The sequence below is a fragment of the Prosopis cineraria genome, unplaced genomic scaffold (genome assembly GCF_029017545.1).
Source record: "Prosopis cineraria cultivar Desert tree isolate PC_DT_omini unplaced genomic scaffold, ASM2901754v1 PC8, whole genome shotgun sequence".
In the NCBI taxonomy this organism is placed as follows: domain Eukaryota; kingdom Viridiplantae; phylum Streptophyta; class Magnoliopsida; order Fabales; family Fabaceae; genus Prosopis; species Prosopis cineraria.
This window is the reverse complement of record NW_026555339.1, coordinates 24,934,047-24,950,579: the sequence shown is the minus strand read 5'-3', so window position 1 is coordinate 24,950,579 and position 16,533 is coordinate 24,934,047. Positions and strand designations below refer to the sequence as shown.

The 16,533-nt window shown below is 32.8% G+C and overlaps 1 protein-coding gene and 1 pseudogene across 1 annotated transcript; both read right to left on the bottom strand.

The window, feature by feature from the left end:
* Positions 1 to 1,122: 1,122 nt before the first annotated feature.
* Positions 1,123 to 2,105, bottom strand: LOC129317500 (wall-associated receptor kinase 4-like; annotated as a pseudogene).
* A 948-nt stretch (positions 2,106 to 3,053) lies between these two features.
* LOC129317499 (wall-associated receptor kinase 2-like) lies at positions 3,054 to 3,654 on the bottom strand. Its single transcript, XM_054961815.1, has 2 exons — positions 3,322 to 3,654; positions 3,054 to 3,209 (listed from the first exon to the last, which is right to left on the bottom strand). The coding sequence occupies exons 1-2, from the start codon at positions 3,652 to 3,654 to the stop codon at positions 3,054 to 3,056; spliced, it is 489 nt and encodes a 162-aa protein (XP_054817790.1).
* Between the last annotated feature and the right edge of the window lie 12,879 nt (positions 3,655 to 16,533).

Here is a 16,533-nt window from a genome sequence, read left to right as displayed (position 1 = left end):
AATATAATTTTTATAGTTTATTTGCTTACATAAAATTCCATGCAAGTTTTTATGTGGCTTTTCTTAATTTGACATGACAAACTCTATTAATAACAAGTAGAGTTAATTAACAGTAGGAGGTTTTGAAAAACAAACTTAAAGTTAAGTGACTTAATTTTAAACATTTAAATATGAGAAATGTCATATACAATTGCCTTAAAATTCAAGGAGTTTTTATGCATATTAAGTTTCTTTATATATACTCGAGCCAACTTCAACTTTTTAGTCCCGAGTGCATGCAAAGATGGATCTAGAGTTTTATAGTTGGGGGCTTAACTGAAAATAAAATAAAAATTGGGGGACCAAAATCTATTTTAAACTAATTTACAAAGAAAAACAAAATTTTTACTAAAGACTCAATGATGTGTAGGTGGCAAGAACCCTTCCTTGTCCTCCTTAGATCCATCTTTGTATGTTTGTGTACCCAAATCTGATAGAAGTGACCACTCTTCTTATGTTCGCCATATTGAAATTTAAAATAAAAAAAAATGTTGAGGTTGGCCAATTAGGTTTGTCCTCATCATATAAACCTTTGTCATACTTTAATTTGTTTCTCAATAACATATTTGGTTTGCAAGAGTGAGAAGATAAGCTTAGACAAGTCTAATGAAATGCCTAGAAATATAAGAATCACGGTTCTGGCAAAGAATGAAAGGACACACGTCATAATTGATGCACTTTTGGTCTGCAAAAGTGAAGTAAAAACAAGTCCTACAAATGATTAACACCCATCTGCAATCTTCAATACTATCTGCTTTTGTATACTATCATATCCAGATGAATTGCTAGTACTAGCAACCCTATATTCTTCAAGCACATGAGCAAGTAAGTATTCAGTTTCTTCGACCATGGCATCCTCACCCCTCACCCAAGGATGCCTTTCCATAGCAATCAATCCCTCCAATTCCATTGCTACTTCCTTCATAGTCGATCTTTCCTCTCCATTAACTTTAACACACCTCATTGCCAAAAAAGAAACTTCTTTCAACTGTTTAGCATTCTTCTTCTGATCTAACAATCTCCTATCAAGAGTTTCCCATAGATGGTCTCTTTTTAAGGAAGACTCAAAGCATATAGCCAAATTCATTGTTCTAGTCTACTGAATTCAACTGCTTTGTTTCCCATAAGTAGTTCCACTAGCACAATCCCAAAGCTATAAACATCACTCTTCTCATTTAACTGACCAGTGTGGAGATACTCTAGATCCAAGTATCCAAGTGTTCCTTGCACTATCGTGGTAACTTGAGTTTCATCAAGAGGGACAAGTCTTGAAGCACCGAAGTCTGACACCTGTGCTCTATGATTGTGGTCTAGTAATATGTTGGTAGATTTTATATCTCGATGAATAATTGGAATAGAAGTTGCAGAGTGAAAATATGAAATGGCTTCAGTAGTTTCTGCAGGCAATCTTTAATCTAGTCTCCCATGAAATAGAGCATTCATTCTTTGATGGGTCAATGTGCTCAAGAAGGGTGCCATTATCCACAAACTCATAGACTAACAAGGGAACATCGGTTTCAAGACAACACCCTAAAAGTTTCACCACATTTCGATGATTGATTTGGGAAAGCACAACCACTTCATTGATAAATCCTTAATTTGTCTAGGATCCCATCCTACTCAGGACTTCTTAATAGCAACTAGCATGTTGTCAGGTAATACACCTTATAAATTGTGCCTTGCCCCCCACAACCAAGGATTCTATCTTCATCAAAGTTGTTTGTGGCATTTTGAAACTCAACTTGTGTAAATATTTTGGTTCTGTCAGTGTATCCTTGTTGTTGTGAAAGTCTTTGTAGTGGCATGTTTCCTCCATTTTGCTCAAAATTTCTTTCCTTAATTTGTTTCAGAGTTCTTTGCTTGTGTGCCCAACATAATGTGGAGACTAGCATGAAGCCAATCAACAAAGTTACACCAACAGCTGCAACCAATGTAGTCCATAGTACAATTTCAAGTAGGAGAAAAGATTTGAATTTTGGCAAATAAATATATGCAAGAAGTATATTGCTATGTTTATTTCTATTTGCTCCCTGCTCCAATCCAATGCCCATAATGTACCATACCATCACTGGAATAAATAAATCGTACTGAGAAATTAGGAAACTCTATTATTAACTGGATACAACTCAAACAAACTGAAATAGCAATAGCATTTTTGAAAAGAGGGGTGTTGTACAAGTGTTTTGGATGAATTTACATAAACATGATGGACGCAACGCGAGACAGAGTATTTACTATTTAGAGTCCTTTCGCCACGCAAGCTTCCTAGATAATTTAAAAAAAAAAAAAGCCTTCCTATTATTGAACAAAGTAAGAAAACAAAAATTCCTCGTTGTAATATAAATAAAAACTATTTTATGATGGAATTTTTCATTTTTAAAACTGAATCCAAAACAGAAAAACAGAGTCCATGACATTCTCACCGAGTGCTATTATAAGAATAAGCAAGTTAGGATTAGATTGAACGGGAGTGTCCAAAGTGCAGCTAGTTCCATTAACGTAGCCATTGCCTTTATAACCAGGCGGACAAGAACAGTTGTAACTGCCATGGAATTGGGGCACTGCGCATGAGCGGAGATACTGCAATTATTGGACTTGGGATCATCACACTCGTTAACATCTGAAAGTACAATTCAGGGGATCATGAAAACGTTAATCACGTAGAAAGGAAACGATAGAGTACATCCAAATGGAATCAGAATTACCCTAACACCCGTCCGGATAGATGTATGGATTTCCAGCTTGAAAGCCAGGCTTGCAAAATCATCTGAATCCAAATCCACTGATGGAGTTCTGACAAAAGGCGTTGGAGGAGCATGTAGAATTGGAAGCTTCTCGGCAAGCACCCAAGTCTGGAATCTGTGGATCCACAATAGACCAATCTAGCACGAGCGTGGACATGTTGAATGGGAGGTGCTCCAGATAATGAGGAGAGAAATTAAAGGAGCCTTGTTTGGCAACAAAAGCATAAACTGCAGTTGTTGAAGCGCCACACCTTTTTATGACCGTTGAAGCTAAATGATTGAAAAGTGGTGTTTCGCATTCGAGGAGGAATATCGATTTGGCAACACCCAATTCCGGAGCAAGTTTCGCCGGCGTTCTGTTCTTGTGTGAGGAGCTGGTTGCATCGCGACAAGCAGCCGGTGGAATAACTGTGTTCGTCCTGGAAACTGTTCAAGTAGCCGTAACTATCACAACCTACACTCAGGAACTTGTTTGCAGAGCTAGAAATGGGAAAGCAGTGATGGCGAGAGAGGAAATAGAGTGGTCAAGATCCTCTACCACATGCCCCGATTCATTGTAACAAATCTGGAAGACATACATGGAGATGTCCATGTGACCGTCGAGGGATATGTTGAGGACTTCGATATTTGAGGAGTCGAAATACAATTTGGAGTTGTAACAGGTGAGACTGAAGTATTGATTCAGAAAGCAGCCGTCTCCAACGCCAAATGGATATGGAATATCCTTATCTCCGCATTTGCGAAGGCAATGACCATTCTGGGATGGTCGAGCTTCACCAGCTGCTGCTATGACCACTAACAGAATCACCGTCGCCTGAATAAACCCCATCATCTGATACAGTTCTATTGATGCAGTTCTTCTACACAGCATAGACTGTATATATAGATGAGGACGAGCTTGCATTTCATGGCCACGCGTACGTACGCACGATTCACTTCACGTGGATGCATCCATCCCATGATCCCATTCCACGAAAGAACGAACAGGGCCCAACGGAGAGACTTTGAACGAGTCAGTCAATTCCAATGGAGCTTAAGAAATTAAATGACGCCATGCCTATCATTTTCTTCCAGAGTTATTGGTGATTCTATTTGAGATACCTATAATTCTGCGCCAAAATTTGTGATCTGCCTTGAATTCATGCCTTACCATTTCAGAATTTATTTCTTCGATGACGTTTATTTTTTTATTGTTATATTTGGTACACATGTTACATTGTTTGATTATCCTTTTTTTTTCTCCACAGCATATTTTTTTAATGTAATTTTTATTATTTATAAAATCATTTTGAAAAGAATTATTCATCTTTATTTCAAACTATTACCCGTTACTTCTTTTAAATGAATAGCACTGATAGTAATTATTAAATTGGCATATGAAAGACTGAAAATAAACGACAAATAAAGAAAGCGAGGGATAGGGAAAAAATAGGCACAGAAAAATTATCCTAATTTAACCCTGTTAAATAAGTGCTTATGCTCAACCCTTTTGAGATAATTTAAAGATTCACCCTTCTATAAAATCACCAAGTACAATCCCAGAGGTCTTACACTCACTTTCGTGTGCAACCCAAGGCTTCCACAGCCAACCTTGAACTTAACACATTTTAATTTTATTATGCAACTCACCCAAAACATTTTATTTCAATTTTTAATACTACATTTAATAAATTTTAAACATTACAGTTTCTTTCATGATTTTGTATAATTTTTTCATTATTTTAAGTCTCCACCGTAATACAATTTGTTGGGACTTTCTCAAACTTTTTTTAATATTCCAATTTTTGTATACATTTCATTGTCAATTTTGAATTTTTGTCTACAGTTAAACAAGGTTTAAATTTGGGAAAATGACAACAATACAATCTTTTCAAATATATAAAACAACATTTTAATCATTTGAAATGTCATAATTCTCCTAAAGTTCTTGGAGACTTTTTTGTTATTAAGAAATTAAAATAAAGAAGAATGGTTGTAAATCTTAAAATAAGACTTGTAAATGGCAATTGATATTTGCAACACTTGATGAATATCAAAATTTCAAATGCAAACTTGTAAATTATTATTAAATTTTTATGATTTTAAAAAGAAAAGTTATGAGTATTAAAACAAAACTTGTGAATAGAAATTAATATTTACAACATTTAAGAAATATATCAAGATTTTAAATGAGAACTTGCGAATTGTTGTTGAATTCTTGCAATTTTAAAAATAAAAGTTGTGAATCTTAGAATAAAATTTGTGAATGATAATTAACATTTGAATTAATGATAATTTGATCATTTATATTAATTTTTTAATGACAGAAAAATCTATAAAATTTTTAAAAAATTATGACATTTTGAGAGATTAAAATATCATTTACATGATTTAGAGAGATTTTATTATTATTTTTCTTTTAAATTTTAAATTAAAAGAATAAATAAAATTTTACAAATAATTAATCAAATTAATAATTGTTTTACAAATAATTATTCGATATATGTGTGGGGCCGGGGGGCCACCCAAGGGACATTCCGTACTTGTTATTGCGAAATTAATAGGCTCTTGACTTCAAGATGGAAGTCTCCCAGACGTCCGGTGATGCTCATGAAATTAAAAACAAAACAAAATTTATGATTGAGTTTTATTATTTTTAGTATGTGTAAAATTATTTTTTTAAAAAAATTATTAATAATAAAGTTTTTAAAAACTTTATTAATATTATGACATTTTAAACAATTAAATTATTATTTATATAATTTAAAAATATTTTATAAATATCAAAAGATCGATGCATGATACACGGTTACAGGAATTCCAACTATCAGATTTGGCTTAGACTGATTGTTTTCCAAACCATTAATTTTTGTGATGTAGTTCACATACACACGGTTACAAGATATTTGAGATGTAATTATTGTGATGACCATTGCATTGGCATGTATTCCGTCTGTTTAAAAATATAAAATATTTTTAAAAAAATTAAATGTTTAAAAATATAAAGTATTTTTAGTCTTTTGAGGTGTAATCATTGTCTTTTTTCTAAAAGTGTCCCTATTAATAGTGACTTTATATTTATTATAGGGTGTTTAATAAAAGTCATTATGAAAAAATAGGGTTAGTTTGAAAGTAGTTAACTATTTTATTGGAAGGTGAGATTCGGTTAAAAATATCTTATATTTTTGAATGGATGGAGTATTTGTAGTGAACTAGATTGTGGGCCATCAATGAGGCAAGTGACTCAGAAACTTCAATCACTTTCTAGTAAGTTGAAAATTCGGGCGGGCTAGGCCTATTCAAACTCAACCTGAATAAACCCAACCCGAATAGGGCTGAACCTAAACAAGCCCAACTATTTGAAAAGCCTGAATAGTAAAACTTGACTAGAATTCCTCTGCGCTTCAAGAGGCACGAATACCTAAATTTTTTAAAATTATTTTCATTTAATTTTTTTACTTTAAAATTAATTATTTTATTTTATAAAAAATATAAGATATATCTTTTGATACTTAAACGGTGAATGGGACTCAAATATATGATATTTTAGTATAAAATAATATGAAACTTAAAGAATTAATTAATATTTATTAAATTTTATATATTTTTTTAAAAATAAAATTTTTTATCTGGGTATTTGGGCCAAGTTCGAATCTAATTGTGCTTGGCCTGAATTTCTTTTGGCTAGGCCTGAACATAAGAAAATATCTTTTTTTTAAACTCAGTCCTAAAATTTTTCAGGCAAGTTCCGGCTAGCCCATCGGGCTTGGCTCGAATTATCGACTCTACTTTTAGACCACTTTTCATAGTTCCATTCAATAATATTTCAATTCATCCCCTCATGAGTCAAGATATAATGGCATAATTTCATGTGAATTTATATTTGGATTTAAATTTGAACTAAATTACCTACTTGAATACATAAAAGTCTTTGAATTTAGATTTACATGTTTTATTAAAATTTATTTATAATTTTAAATTCCATCTAATTCTTAATTATTTGAAATTCTAGTTACTTTAACATTCTTGTTTTCTTTACATTTTTTTATCAATGCTTTTATTATGCTCATCACTCATTCTATTTCTTCTTCTTGCCTCTTACCGATTGAAAGATAGAAGTAACTTTATCAGTTTTGATCTTTTATTTTTGTTGCAAATTTTATCACGTCTATCAATTCCTTTTACAATTTTTTACACTATTTAAATAAAGAATTTTAAATGTGAAATTTTTAATGCAAATCCATCAATTCCAGCGCTATCCAATTGCATGTTAGCTTGTTTGAGATAGTAGAAATCTGTAAATTACTGCTATGGTGATGGAGATGGAATTTCCTTCTTTCTTGTCCTCAATTTAGAGATTATGTGCTTTCCTTTTAACTTTGTTTCCACTAGAGCCAGAAAAACAGGCCGAGCCCGTCGGGCTAGCCCGTTTAAGCTCGTATAAGAGTAGGGCCGGGCTTGTAAATAGAACTACAAAATGATAAATCGGGCTTAAACGGGCCGGCTTGTTTAAGCCCGTTTAATCTAGGGCTTAAAAGGGCCGGCCTTGTAGGGTCGAGGGCCAACTCGTTTAAGCCTGCATATGCATTTTTTTAATTAATTCTCAAAATTTTCACTCTTTTCAAATTTGAAAAAAATTAAATTAAATCTTACTCGACATCACATATTAGCCCATATTTACTGAGGATGGAAGGCAAAAAAAAAAGAAGGAAAAATAACAATGAAGAATCACTGATCAAAAATTATATCAATCAAAGATCACTTGTTGTCAAAATTCGAGTAAATACTTGTGAATTCGAATTAGCCTTTATCAATAAGTATTTATTTAGATTTTAATAATAACTCATTTTAAATTAACAATAGTTCATTGTAGCTTGTTTTTCATTCAAGTTTTGACAACAATTGATTCTTAATTGATATAAATTTCATATAGAAATCCTTGGCTACTATTTTCTAAAAAAAAATACAACCTTAAATCCCCTAATTCATCTAGATCCATGATAATGATTCATTCAGTTCAACATTTACTCTTCTAATTTTGATTGGGTGTTTGTCGGCTTAGCCAATCCATTACTTATTACATTGCTATTATTTTATTTGTGTTTTTAGTTCATTTAGATGTTATTTAGTTAGTTTTTTTTGTACCTTTCTTGATTGAGTATTATATTAAAATAAAGTAATTTTTTATTTGATTAAAAAAATTTAAAAAATAAAAATAATTAAAAAGGTCTAAAGTCCGTAGGGCCGGCCCTGAGCCCGCTATGTCAAGGGTCGGGCTTCAAATATCAAGGTTCTAAAGGAAACTCGAGTTTAAAAGGGCTGACCTTTTTAAGCCCGAGCCTTTCAAGGGCCGGCCCTGTTTACCAGCTCTAGTTTCCACTATGATTATGAACATTTTTACTTTACATCAAGTAAGCAGGCAAATAAAATATTGGTGGAGAAATTATCATTCGATGAAGAGTCATGGGGAACAACAAAATGAGTCACAATGATTTTCCCATTCATGACAAAATATGAAAATGATGAAGATTGTTAATTATGGTTGTGAAATAAATTTCATATTTTTTTGAACAAAATTATCTTGGCCAAGCATAGAACTAAATACAAGCGTGTTGGATGGGTTCATGGAATTTAATATAAAAATGACATGTAGAAAAATGAGTGTTTAAAGTCAGTTGTTTTTTTGGGGCACAAAGTCAGTGATTACATATAGAAAAGTGCAGTCATCTAAGTCAGCCAATGTTATGCTTAGAGGAAAAACGCACATTGGAGTTTGGGAGCTTTGGTTTCTAATCTTATTTTTTATTTTTAAAAACTATTTTATAATATAATTTTTATTTTTTTTCAAAACAAAATAAAAAAGTGATTTGGTTATGTTATTTTGAAAATAATTTTAGAATTAAAAAATTGATTAATCGTGATAGTCACTAGTGGTAAATGGTGGTGACTTGTGATAATTATTGATCAAAATAATTATTTGTTCATTAATAATCAATATAATGTATTTTAAAAATAATAAAAATAAAATGAAAACAGCTTTAAAATATTTTTTATTTTTAAGCCAAAAATGAGAACAATTTTAAAAACAATTAAATTTAAAACACTCTTGCAAACACATTTTTTTAAAAAAATAAAAACTATTTTTAAAAATAGAAATCAAACATGCCCTTATTCTCAATGGAAAGGACACAATGACCTTGAATCTACTAATATCATATAATTTTTGACAAAAATCTAGTTCAACCTTTTCAGTTGGACTAATAAACTGTTAAATCAATATTTTAACTAATTTAATAAATATTTTATTTATAATTGGTTTGATCATAGTTCAATTAAGATTTTTTATCATTAACTCTTGAATCAGTTCCTTAAGATGATACAACTTTCCTAAAGTATAAAAATAAGAAAAATAAAATATAATGTACTTTTGACTTGTGATAATTATTGATCAAAATAATTATTTTTTCATTAATAATCAAATATAATGTATTTTGAAAACACAATAAAATAAAATGAAAACAGCTTTAAAATATTTTTTCTTTTTTTTAGCCAAAATGAGAACAATTTTAAAAACAATTAAATTTAAAACACTCCTGCAAACACATATTGTTTTTTTAAAAAATAAAAAACTATTTTTAAAAACAGAAATCAAACATGTCCTTATTCTCAATGGAAAGGACACAATGACCTTGACTCTACTAACATCATATAATTTTTGACAAAAATCTAGTTCAACCTTTTCAGTTGGACTAATAAACTGTTAAATCAATATTTTGACTAATTTAATAAAATATTTTATTTATGATCAGTTGATCATAGTTCAATTAAGATTTTTTATCATTAAATCTTCAACCAGTTCCTTAAGATGATACAACTTTCCTAAAGTATAAAAATATACAAATCCAAAGATGAAATATAATCAATGGTAAAACTATTGTCCCTGGTTCAAAAAAAAAACAAAGAGGATGACAGAGAGGTCTCAAAAGAATTAATTAATTTAAATTAGGCCTCAAGTATCAAATTTCAAAATTTACAGCTCAATTTCTCAATTTTGCAATTCCGTTGTGATGAATTTGTAATTTGTATTTCAAATTTTAATATAGTTGAAGAATAAAAAAATTATTTTCCTTTTTACAGTATAGAATACAAGTTATAAATTCATCACAACATTTAATCTTTAATTAATTGGTCCTTTCAGGTTTCTAATTATGGCCTTTAACCTGAAATTCATTTTAAATAATGTGGGTTGTTACAGTAGCTCAACTTTTGTTCTTGGGATATTGTAGTTTTATTTATGGATATATAATATTAACTCCCTCTGTTAAAAAATATAAGATATTTTTAAGAAATTGAATGTTTAAAAATGTAAGATATTTTTAGTCTTTCGAGGTATAATTATTGCTTTTTTTCTAAAAGTATGCTTATTGATAATAATTTTATATTTATTGTAGGGTGTTTAATATGAGTAAATATAGAAAGATAGGGTTAGTTAAAAAATAAGTAATTATTTCATTAGGGAGTGAGATTCAGTTAAAAATGTTTTATATTTTTTAACGGAGGGAGTATGTGTTTTTCCATTTGTGCTCTTCATGCTTCATTAAAATAACTTTACAAGGTGCATTATCATAGCTATGGGCCAATATAGCAGCGAGTCCATTATTACAACTCCCAATGCCTTGTGTAATAATCTTAATAACTTCCTATTATCTTGATAAAATAATTTGAAAATAAAAATATCTCACCTTTTCCGTAAAAGAAAAGATAATAGAAAATTATCATTAATATTGAATAATAATTCAGAAATGTGGTAAATATTACACATATCACAAACATGAAAGAGTACAAAAGCTTAGCTTCATGCTCTTCACCAATTCAACTCTTTTCAATTATTCAAAAGTAATTTCATCAAAAGATAGTGAATGTTTTTTTTTTTTTTGGACGAGGAGAGTAGTATTTAATTAGAAACCGCGTGGAATATATATCAAAAGATTACGCTACGCGGTTACAACACTTTCAACTACCAGAATTGACTTGACTGATTGTTTTCCAACCTTCAAGAAGAAACCTCGTCTCCATTAACTATCCTTCAAGTTTTGTTGAACACAAACTCAAATAATTACTAAAATACCACCCACATGCCTAGCCATAACTTCAATTTCAAATGTTTTGTGGTTCTCTTTGGTGCCACTTATGCTTCTCTCCAAGCCTCTACAGCTATTGATCCACATCTAGATGATGAAAAGGTGTCCAAGCTGGCTAGGATTTCCTTCGCAAGTGCAATTTTCATTACATGTCTTCTTGTGAATATAATTCTGGTCATCAAATTATGTAAAACGAAAGTGAGAAAACTTATGGTTCACAGAGTCAAATATGAGGAAACTCGTCAAGAAAAACGGAAATTTCTTCTCAAAATGGAACTATGATGGTAAAATCACCTTTGAAGATATCATTGAAGCAGTTGAAGATTTTGATATGAAGTGTTGTATTGGAACAGGTGCTTATGGAAGTGTTTATAAGGCATAACTTCCTTGTGTTTAAATTGTGGCAGTGAAAAAACTTCATAAAAGGAATCAAAAAAATCAATCTTTTGTCAAGAGCTTTCGCAATGAAATCAAGATTCTAACAGCTATTCGTCATTGAAACATCGTGAAGCTTCATGGCTTTTGTTTGCATAATCAATTCATGCTTTTGGATTATGCAGTCATGGAGAGTGGTAGCTTGTTATATGTCTTAAGTGATGATGATGAGGCTCAAATGTTGAATTGGAACAAGAGATTCAATATTGTTAATGGGATTTGTCATCAAGCCACATTCCGTACGTGATTTACTCCGTACTATAGTACTTCACATTTGTATAACTAAATTAAACAATTCTGAACATGAGTTAAAAGGTAAATTTATCTTGAAACTTTTTCATCAAGTGCATCTGATATCTTTAACTTTTTGTTGGAATAATGTTACCTCAAAATTTTAAAACAATAGTGCAATGTAAACCGACCATCAACCTTCATGCATATTGACTATTAAATCAATTGTGTTGACCAAATGAAACCACATGTGGTAACTTATATCAGTTAAATGGGACAAAAGGTAGGATCCACATGTTTTTTTTTTAGTTGTAGCTCCTCTAATAATTGCTAAGCAGGATCCAAAAACTTGATCCCTTCAACACTGAAGACATCGTCGAGAAAAAAGATAGGGAGAAGGATGATAATGAAAGTGTGGGATTGATGTTGAGTATCTCCATGGAAAGCAAAACATTTCGGGTGATTTGGAGGTGAATAGAGGTAAGGAAGTGGCGAGCTCGAGGAGGTAGAGTTTCCTTTAAAGGTGTATTTGGTTAAAGGGAAGGGGAGGAGAGAATGAGACCGGTGGATGGGTCTTTATTGACATGGAGTGAGTTCAAGAGGAGATTTTTCTCCTACTATTTTCCTGCCTCCTTCAGAGCTGAGAAAGAGGCTGAGTTCCACCAGTTGCAGCAAGGGAACATGCATGAAGAAGAATTCATAGCTAAGTTCAATGAGTTATCTAAATTCTCGACCTACTTGAGGAACCATGATGATGAGTACTGGAAGGCCAAGCAATTATTGGAGAAGATGCAGCTTGATTACATACAAACAACTAGTACCTTTTCATATCATCTCATTTAGTGACATGTGCAGTAAGTTGAGAGCAGTGGCCAGACAAGGTTGTGAGGCTGAGGATAGCTAGAGGAGAGATGGTAGGGGCTGTTTCTCTACATATACGGGTCCTACTGGAGGTGTTGGCAAGAGAGTTAGATATAGCACTAGACCATTTGGATTGGGTAGCAGTGGTAGTAAGAAGAGAAGCTTCCAGAGGGGTTCACATTCTAGAGGTTCCCAAATAAGGAGTAATGCTCCCAGGAGTATGGGTGGACGGAGTCAAGCTTCAAGATAGGATTCTGCTCCTACAATAGCTGGGCTAATTAGAGCTCTACAGTGCAGCAAGTGTAGGAGACATCATATTGGGGAGTGTTGGACATGCTTCAAGTGCCACAAGGTTGGGCACATCGCTTGGTATTGCCCTGAGAACGCTCCTCACATCGATCAGAGGTCTGCTATTCCTGGTCGTGTGTTTGCTATGATGAGGAAAGAGGCTGAAGCTTCCTTGAAGCTTATTTGAGGTATGATTTCTTTAAGTAATCAAGAAATTTCTACTTTGTTTGATTCTGGTGCCACTCACTCGTTTGTTTCCGATGAGTGTGCAAAAGACTGAGTTTGCATGCTATTGAAATGCCTTTCTTGATGAATGTGTCTACACCAATTGGTGCTTAAGTGTGAACTAGTCTGTACCTATTAATACTCTGGAGACTCCTACGTTCTTATTAGCAGTACAAGTGGAGAAATTAGTACAAGAGGGATATCAAGCCTTTATGGTGTTCTGTTTAGTACACAAAATGTATGATGGAGCAATAGATAAGATGGAGTTGTCAATGAGTTTCTTGAGGTGTTTACAGACGAAGTGTTAGGATTGCCACCAGAGAGAGAGAGAGATTGAGTTTTCAATCAACTTGGTACCTGGTACCGAGCCAATCTCGAAGGCTTCATATCATATGGTTCCAATAGAATTAAATGAGCTTAAAAAGCAGTTAGAGGAATTATGGAGAAGGGGTTGATTAGACCTAGTGTTTCACCTTAGGGATCACCTGTTCTGTTTATCAGGAAGAAAGATAGTAGTATGAGATTATATAGACTATCGACAGCTAAATAAGGCGATAATTAAGAATAAGTATCTGTCACCCTAAATTGATGACTTGCTAGATCAATTGGCTGGAGCAGCAATATTCTCTAACGATTGACTTGAGATTCAGCTATCACCATTGAGAGTAAAAATAGATGATGTGTTGAAGACTACTTTCAGAATGAGATATGGGCACTATGAGTTTCTTGTCATGCCTTTCGGACTGACTAATGCTCCCCTAATTTTTATAGATTACATGAACTGAATCTTTAGGCCCTACTAGACAAGTTTGTAATGGTCTTCATTGATGATATTTTAATATATTCAAATGATAAGGAAGAACATGCTAAGAACTTCAAAGATATGTAATTTGTTAAATATTTAGAGTTGTATTGAATGAGTTAGGACATTATCAAGTTTTGCACAGTACAGTTGCATAATCACACATGAGAGCAGCTGAGACGCACGCATGATTTTGCACCAATGCTCAAACTCGCGAAAGAGCAATTTTGAATCATCCATGAAATGGCCTCCAAAATCCCATTTTCATATTGAATAAGTTCTATTACTAAACCATAAGTGATTCTACCTGTCACATATGAGAAACGTCCTCTAGAAGCACTAAACAAGCTTTACAAGCCAAATCACGCATGAGACACTTCCAAAACTTGCATGATATGTCATTTTTGCTTGAGAAACCTCTAAAACACGTGTGATCAAGCATTGGACACTCACAAGAAACTGCACCAATGGCTATATTCATTGTGTAATGTCTCTAAATAGTCATTTGATGTCTCTAACATATATTTCACTTTATAAGCTATAAATTCAACATCCAAACTGATCTTGCTATGAGATTAACCTAAAAAATCATCAAGCTATGAAATTCATGATCATATTACTCTTGTTATATGAAAATCATCATTCTTGAGCCATGATCATTTATATCTTCATTATTTGAGTATTAGAGCTTCAGTCTACTCATCATTACTACTTTTGGGGAAAGTCTCAATTGAGTGACACATAAAGTCAAAACCTTTATAAAGGTGAGGGAGAGATTTCTCTTGTAATCAAGAAAGGTTGTTTTCTTGAGAAAAAGAAGCTCACTAGTAAAGTAAGGTGTTGTAAAGGCTCATAAGTGCTTAACTGAACTTGTGGATGTACTGAGATGGCAAGCACTCACTCAAGCTTATGTTATAGTAAAGAAATCTCAAGTAGTTGCTAGGGGAATGGATGTAGGCTTAAGAGGAAGAGCTAAACTAGGATAAATCATTGTTTGCAATCTCTCTTTCTTTAACTTTTACATTTCCAATAACCTCAGCTCATGCTCTCCCACCACTGCTTAGCAGCATCCTCAACCAGGAAAGTAGTAAGTAGTACTCGCTGTTTAGATGCGTAGGTCATAACAGAAAAGATTGTCTCCAATCGATCTATCTACTTTTCAGCCGCTCTATTCTCTATGGAACCCTCAAATGATATAGGATTTAATCTTATGAACTTCTTTAAGGCTAAATTGATAGAGCTCTCTTCCTTTAGGCCTCACTGGTTTAGGCCTCCTCAGTCCACTCTCTTCAGAATAGTCCTCCTCTTCTCCCCTCTCTAGTCTTTCTCTACCATGACTGCCAACTCTCTTTAAAGTCTTGCTTGACTCTTCCAGTCTTTTCTTTAGAATCTTCTCATGCTCATTAATTCTCTATTCTTTCTATTGCCCGTTGTAGGCCTCGGTTACTCTCTAGCTTGTCCTGAGCTTTGTCCCATCTCAACATGCTCACTAAGGACAATGTTCTCCTCTTGTACCAAGACTTCCCGTACTTATCTTGATACATTCGCTAGAATGTTGCCGGCCGTATTTCTTGTTTGCACCATTCTCCTCTCCTAAGGATGGAAGTTATCCCACAAAAGAAAAATAGTTAATACTAGCTTAAAGGGAAAAACATGTGTATAATGTCAATTGCCAACTTTCTAAATGCAAATGGACTATTCACAAGTAAACTCACACATGATTCACAGATCCACAGTCCAATTCTCAAAACCAGAGAAACTAATACCAAACTGTAACCTCCTTGAGGTTAAACCATGATTAACTCTAAATCATGGTAATCCAAGGCTTAATTCTCTAGAATTACCAAACTGTAGGGTTTTATAAAGGAAATTTCTCAAAATCTTTCTATAAAAATCCCAATCTTGACAGTTCAAATCTCAAACATAATTGAAGGACTCCAAATCAGAGTTTTCAAAACAAAGCGGAAGCTTGAAAATCAGTTGAACCTAAATAATGAGTTTTAAAACTTAAAAACAAATTCTATGCAGAAAAGGACACGTGTGCTAACGGCTTACGGCTCATACACCGTGGCGTGTCTTCTCTTTGCCATGCGCCGTGACCCATTGCACGAAATTTGACAGATCAATGCTGTCATTTGACAGCACAGGGAGCAGACTTTCAATGCGTCCCAATCTCCATCTGATGTCAGATTGAGGTGGTTTTGGTGTTTACACAGAGCTTTCTCCCAAAACATAAAGGGGGAGGAAAAGTTGTAAAAAATCAACCATTTCATTCATATTTCTCAAAAATACATATGTTTCTACTAGCACAAGTATTTTATCCCTATCCACAGGTTCACAAAAAAAACTCTAACCCAAGGTATAAAATACACTAGTCAAACACAAAATCATGCAAATAGTGCACTAATTATGACAATTAATCCTAGTTGGCAAATAAATTAACAAATACATATGTAAATAGCAAAAGAGAGGCATATAGAGAATTACTCCACTAATCCTAAGCCTCTGTATGTTTTCCCTGACTCAGATCAATTGAGCTAGGTCTTAAAAATATAAGAATTGAGGGGTGAATACAATTACTCAGTAACCAAATTTAACTTAACCCTTATAGTTATATATTATTGTAAAATATATAAATAGGAAAATAAACATATATTTCACATTAGTACTAGGCCATGATTCACAAAACTAACAACTATGTGACTGGGCTTGCTACAAAATACCATATATGTTATTTCACAAAACATAATATAGGGTCACACAAAAATAACAACCATGTGCCCTTAAC

Coding starts and splice junctions, on each gene's coding strand:
- LOC129317499 (XM_054961815.1), bottom strand. CDS start 3,654: ATGCTGTGTAGAAGAACTGCATCAATAGAACTGTATCAGATGATGGGG. Junction 3,210..3,321: donor ACAATGAATCGGGGCATGTG/GTAGAGGATCTT, acceptor CTACTTGAACAG/TTTCCAGGACGAACACAGTT.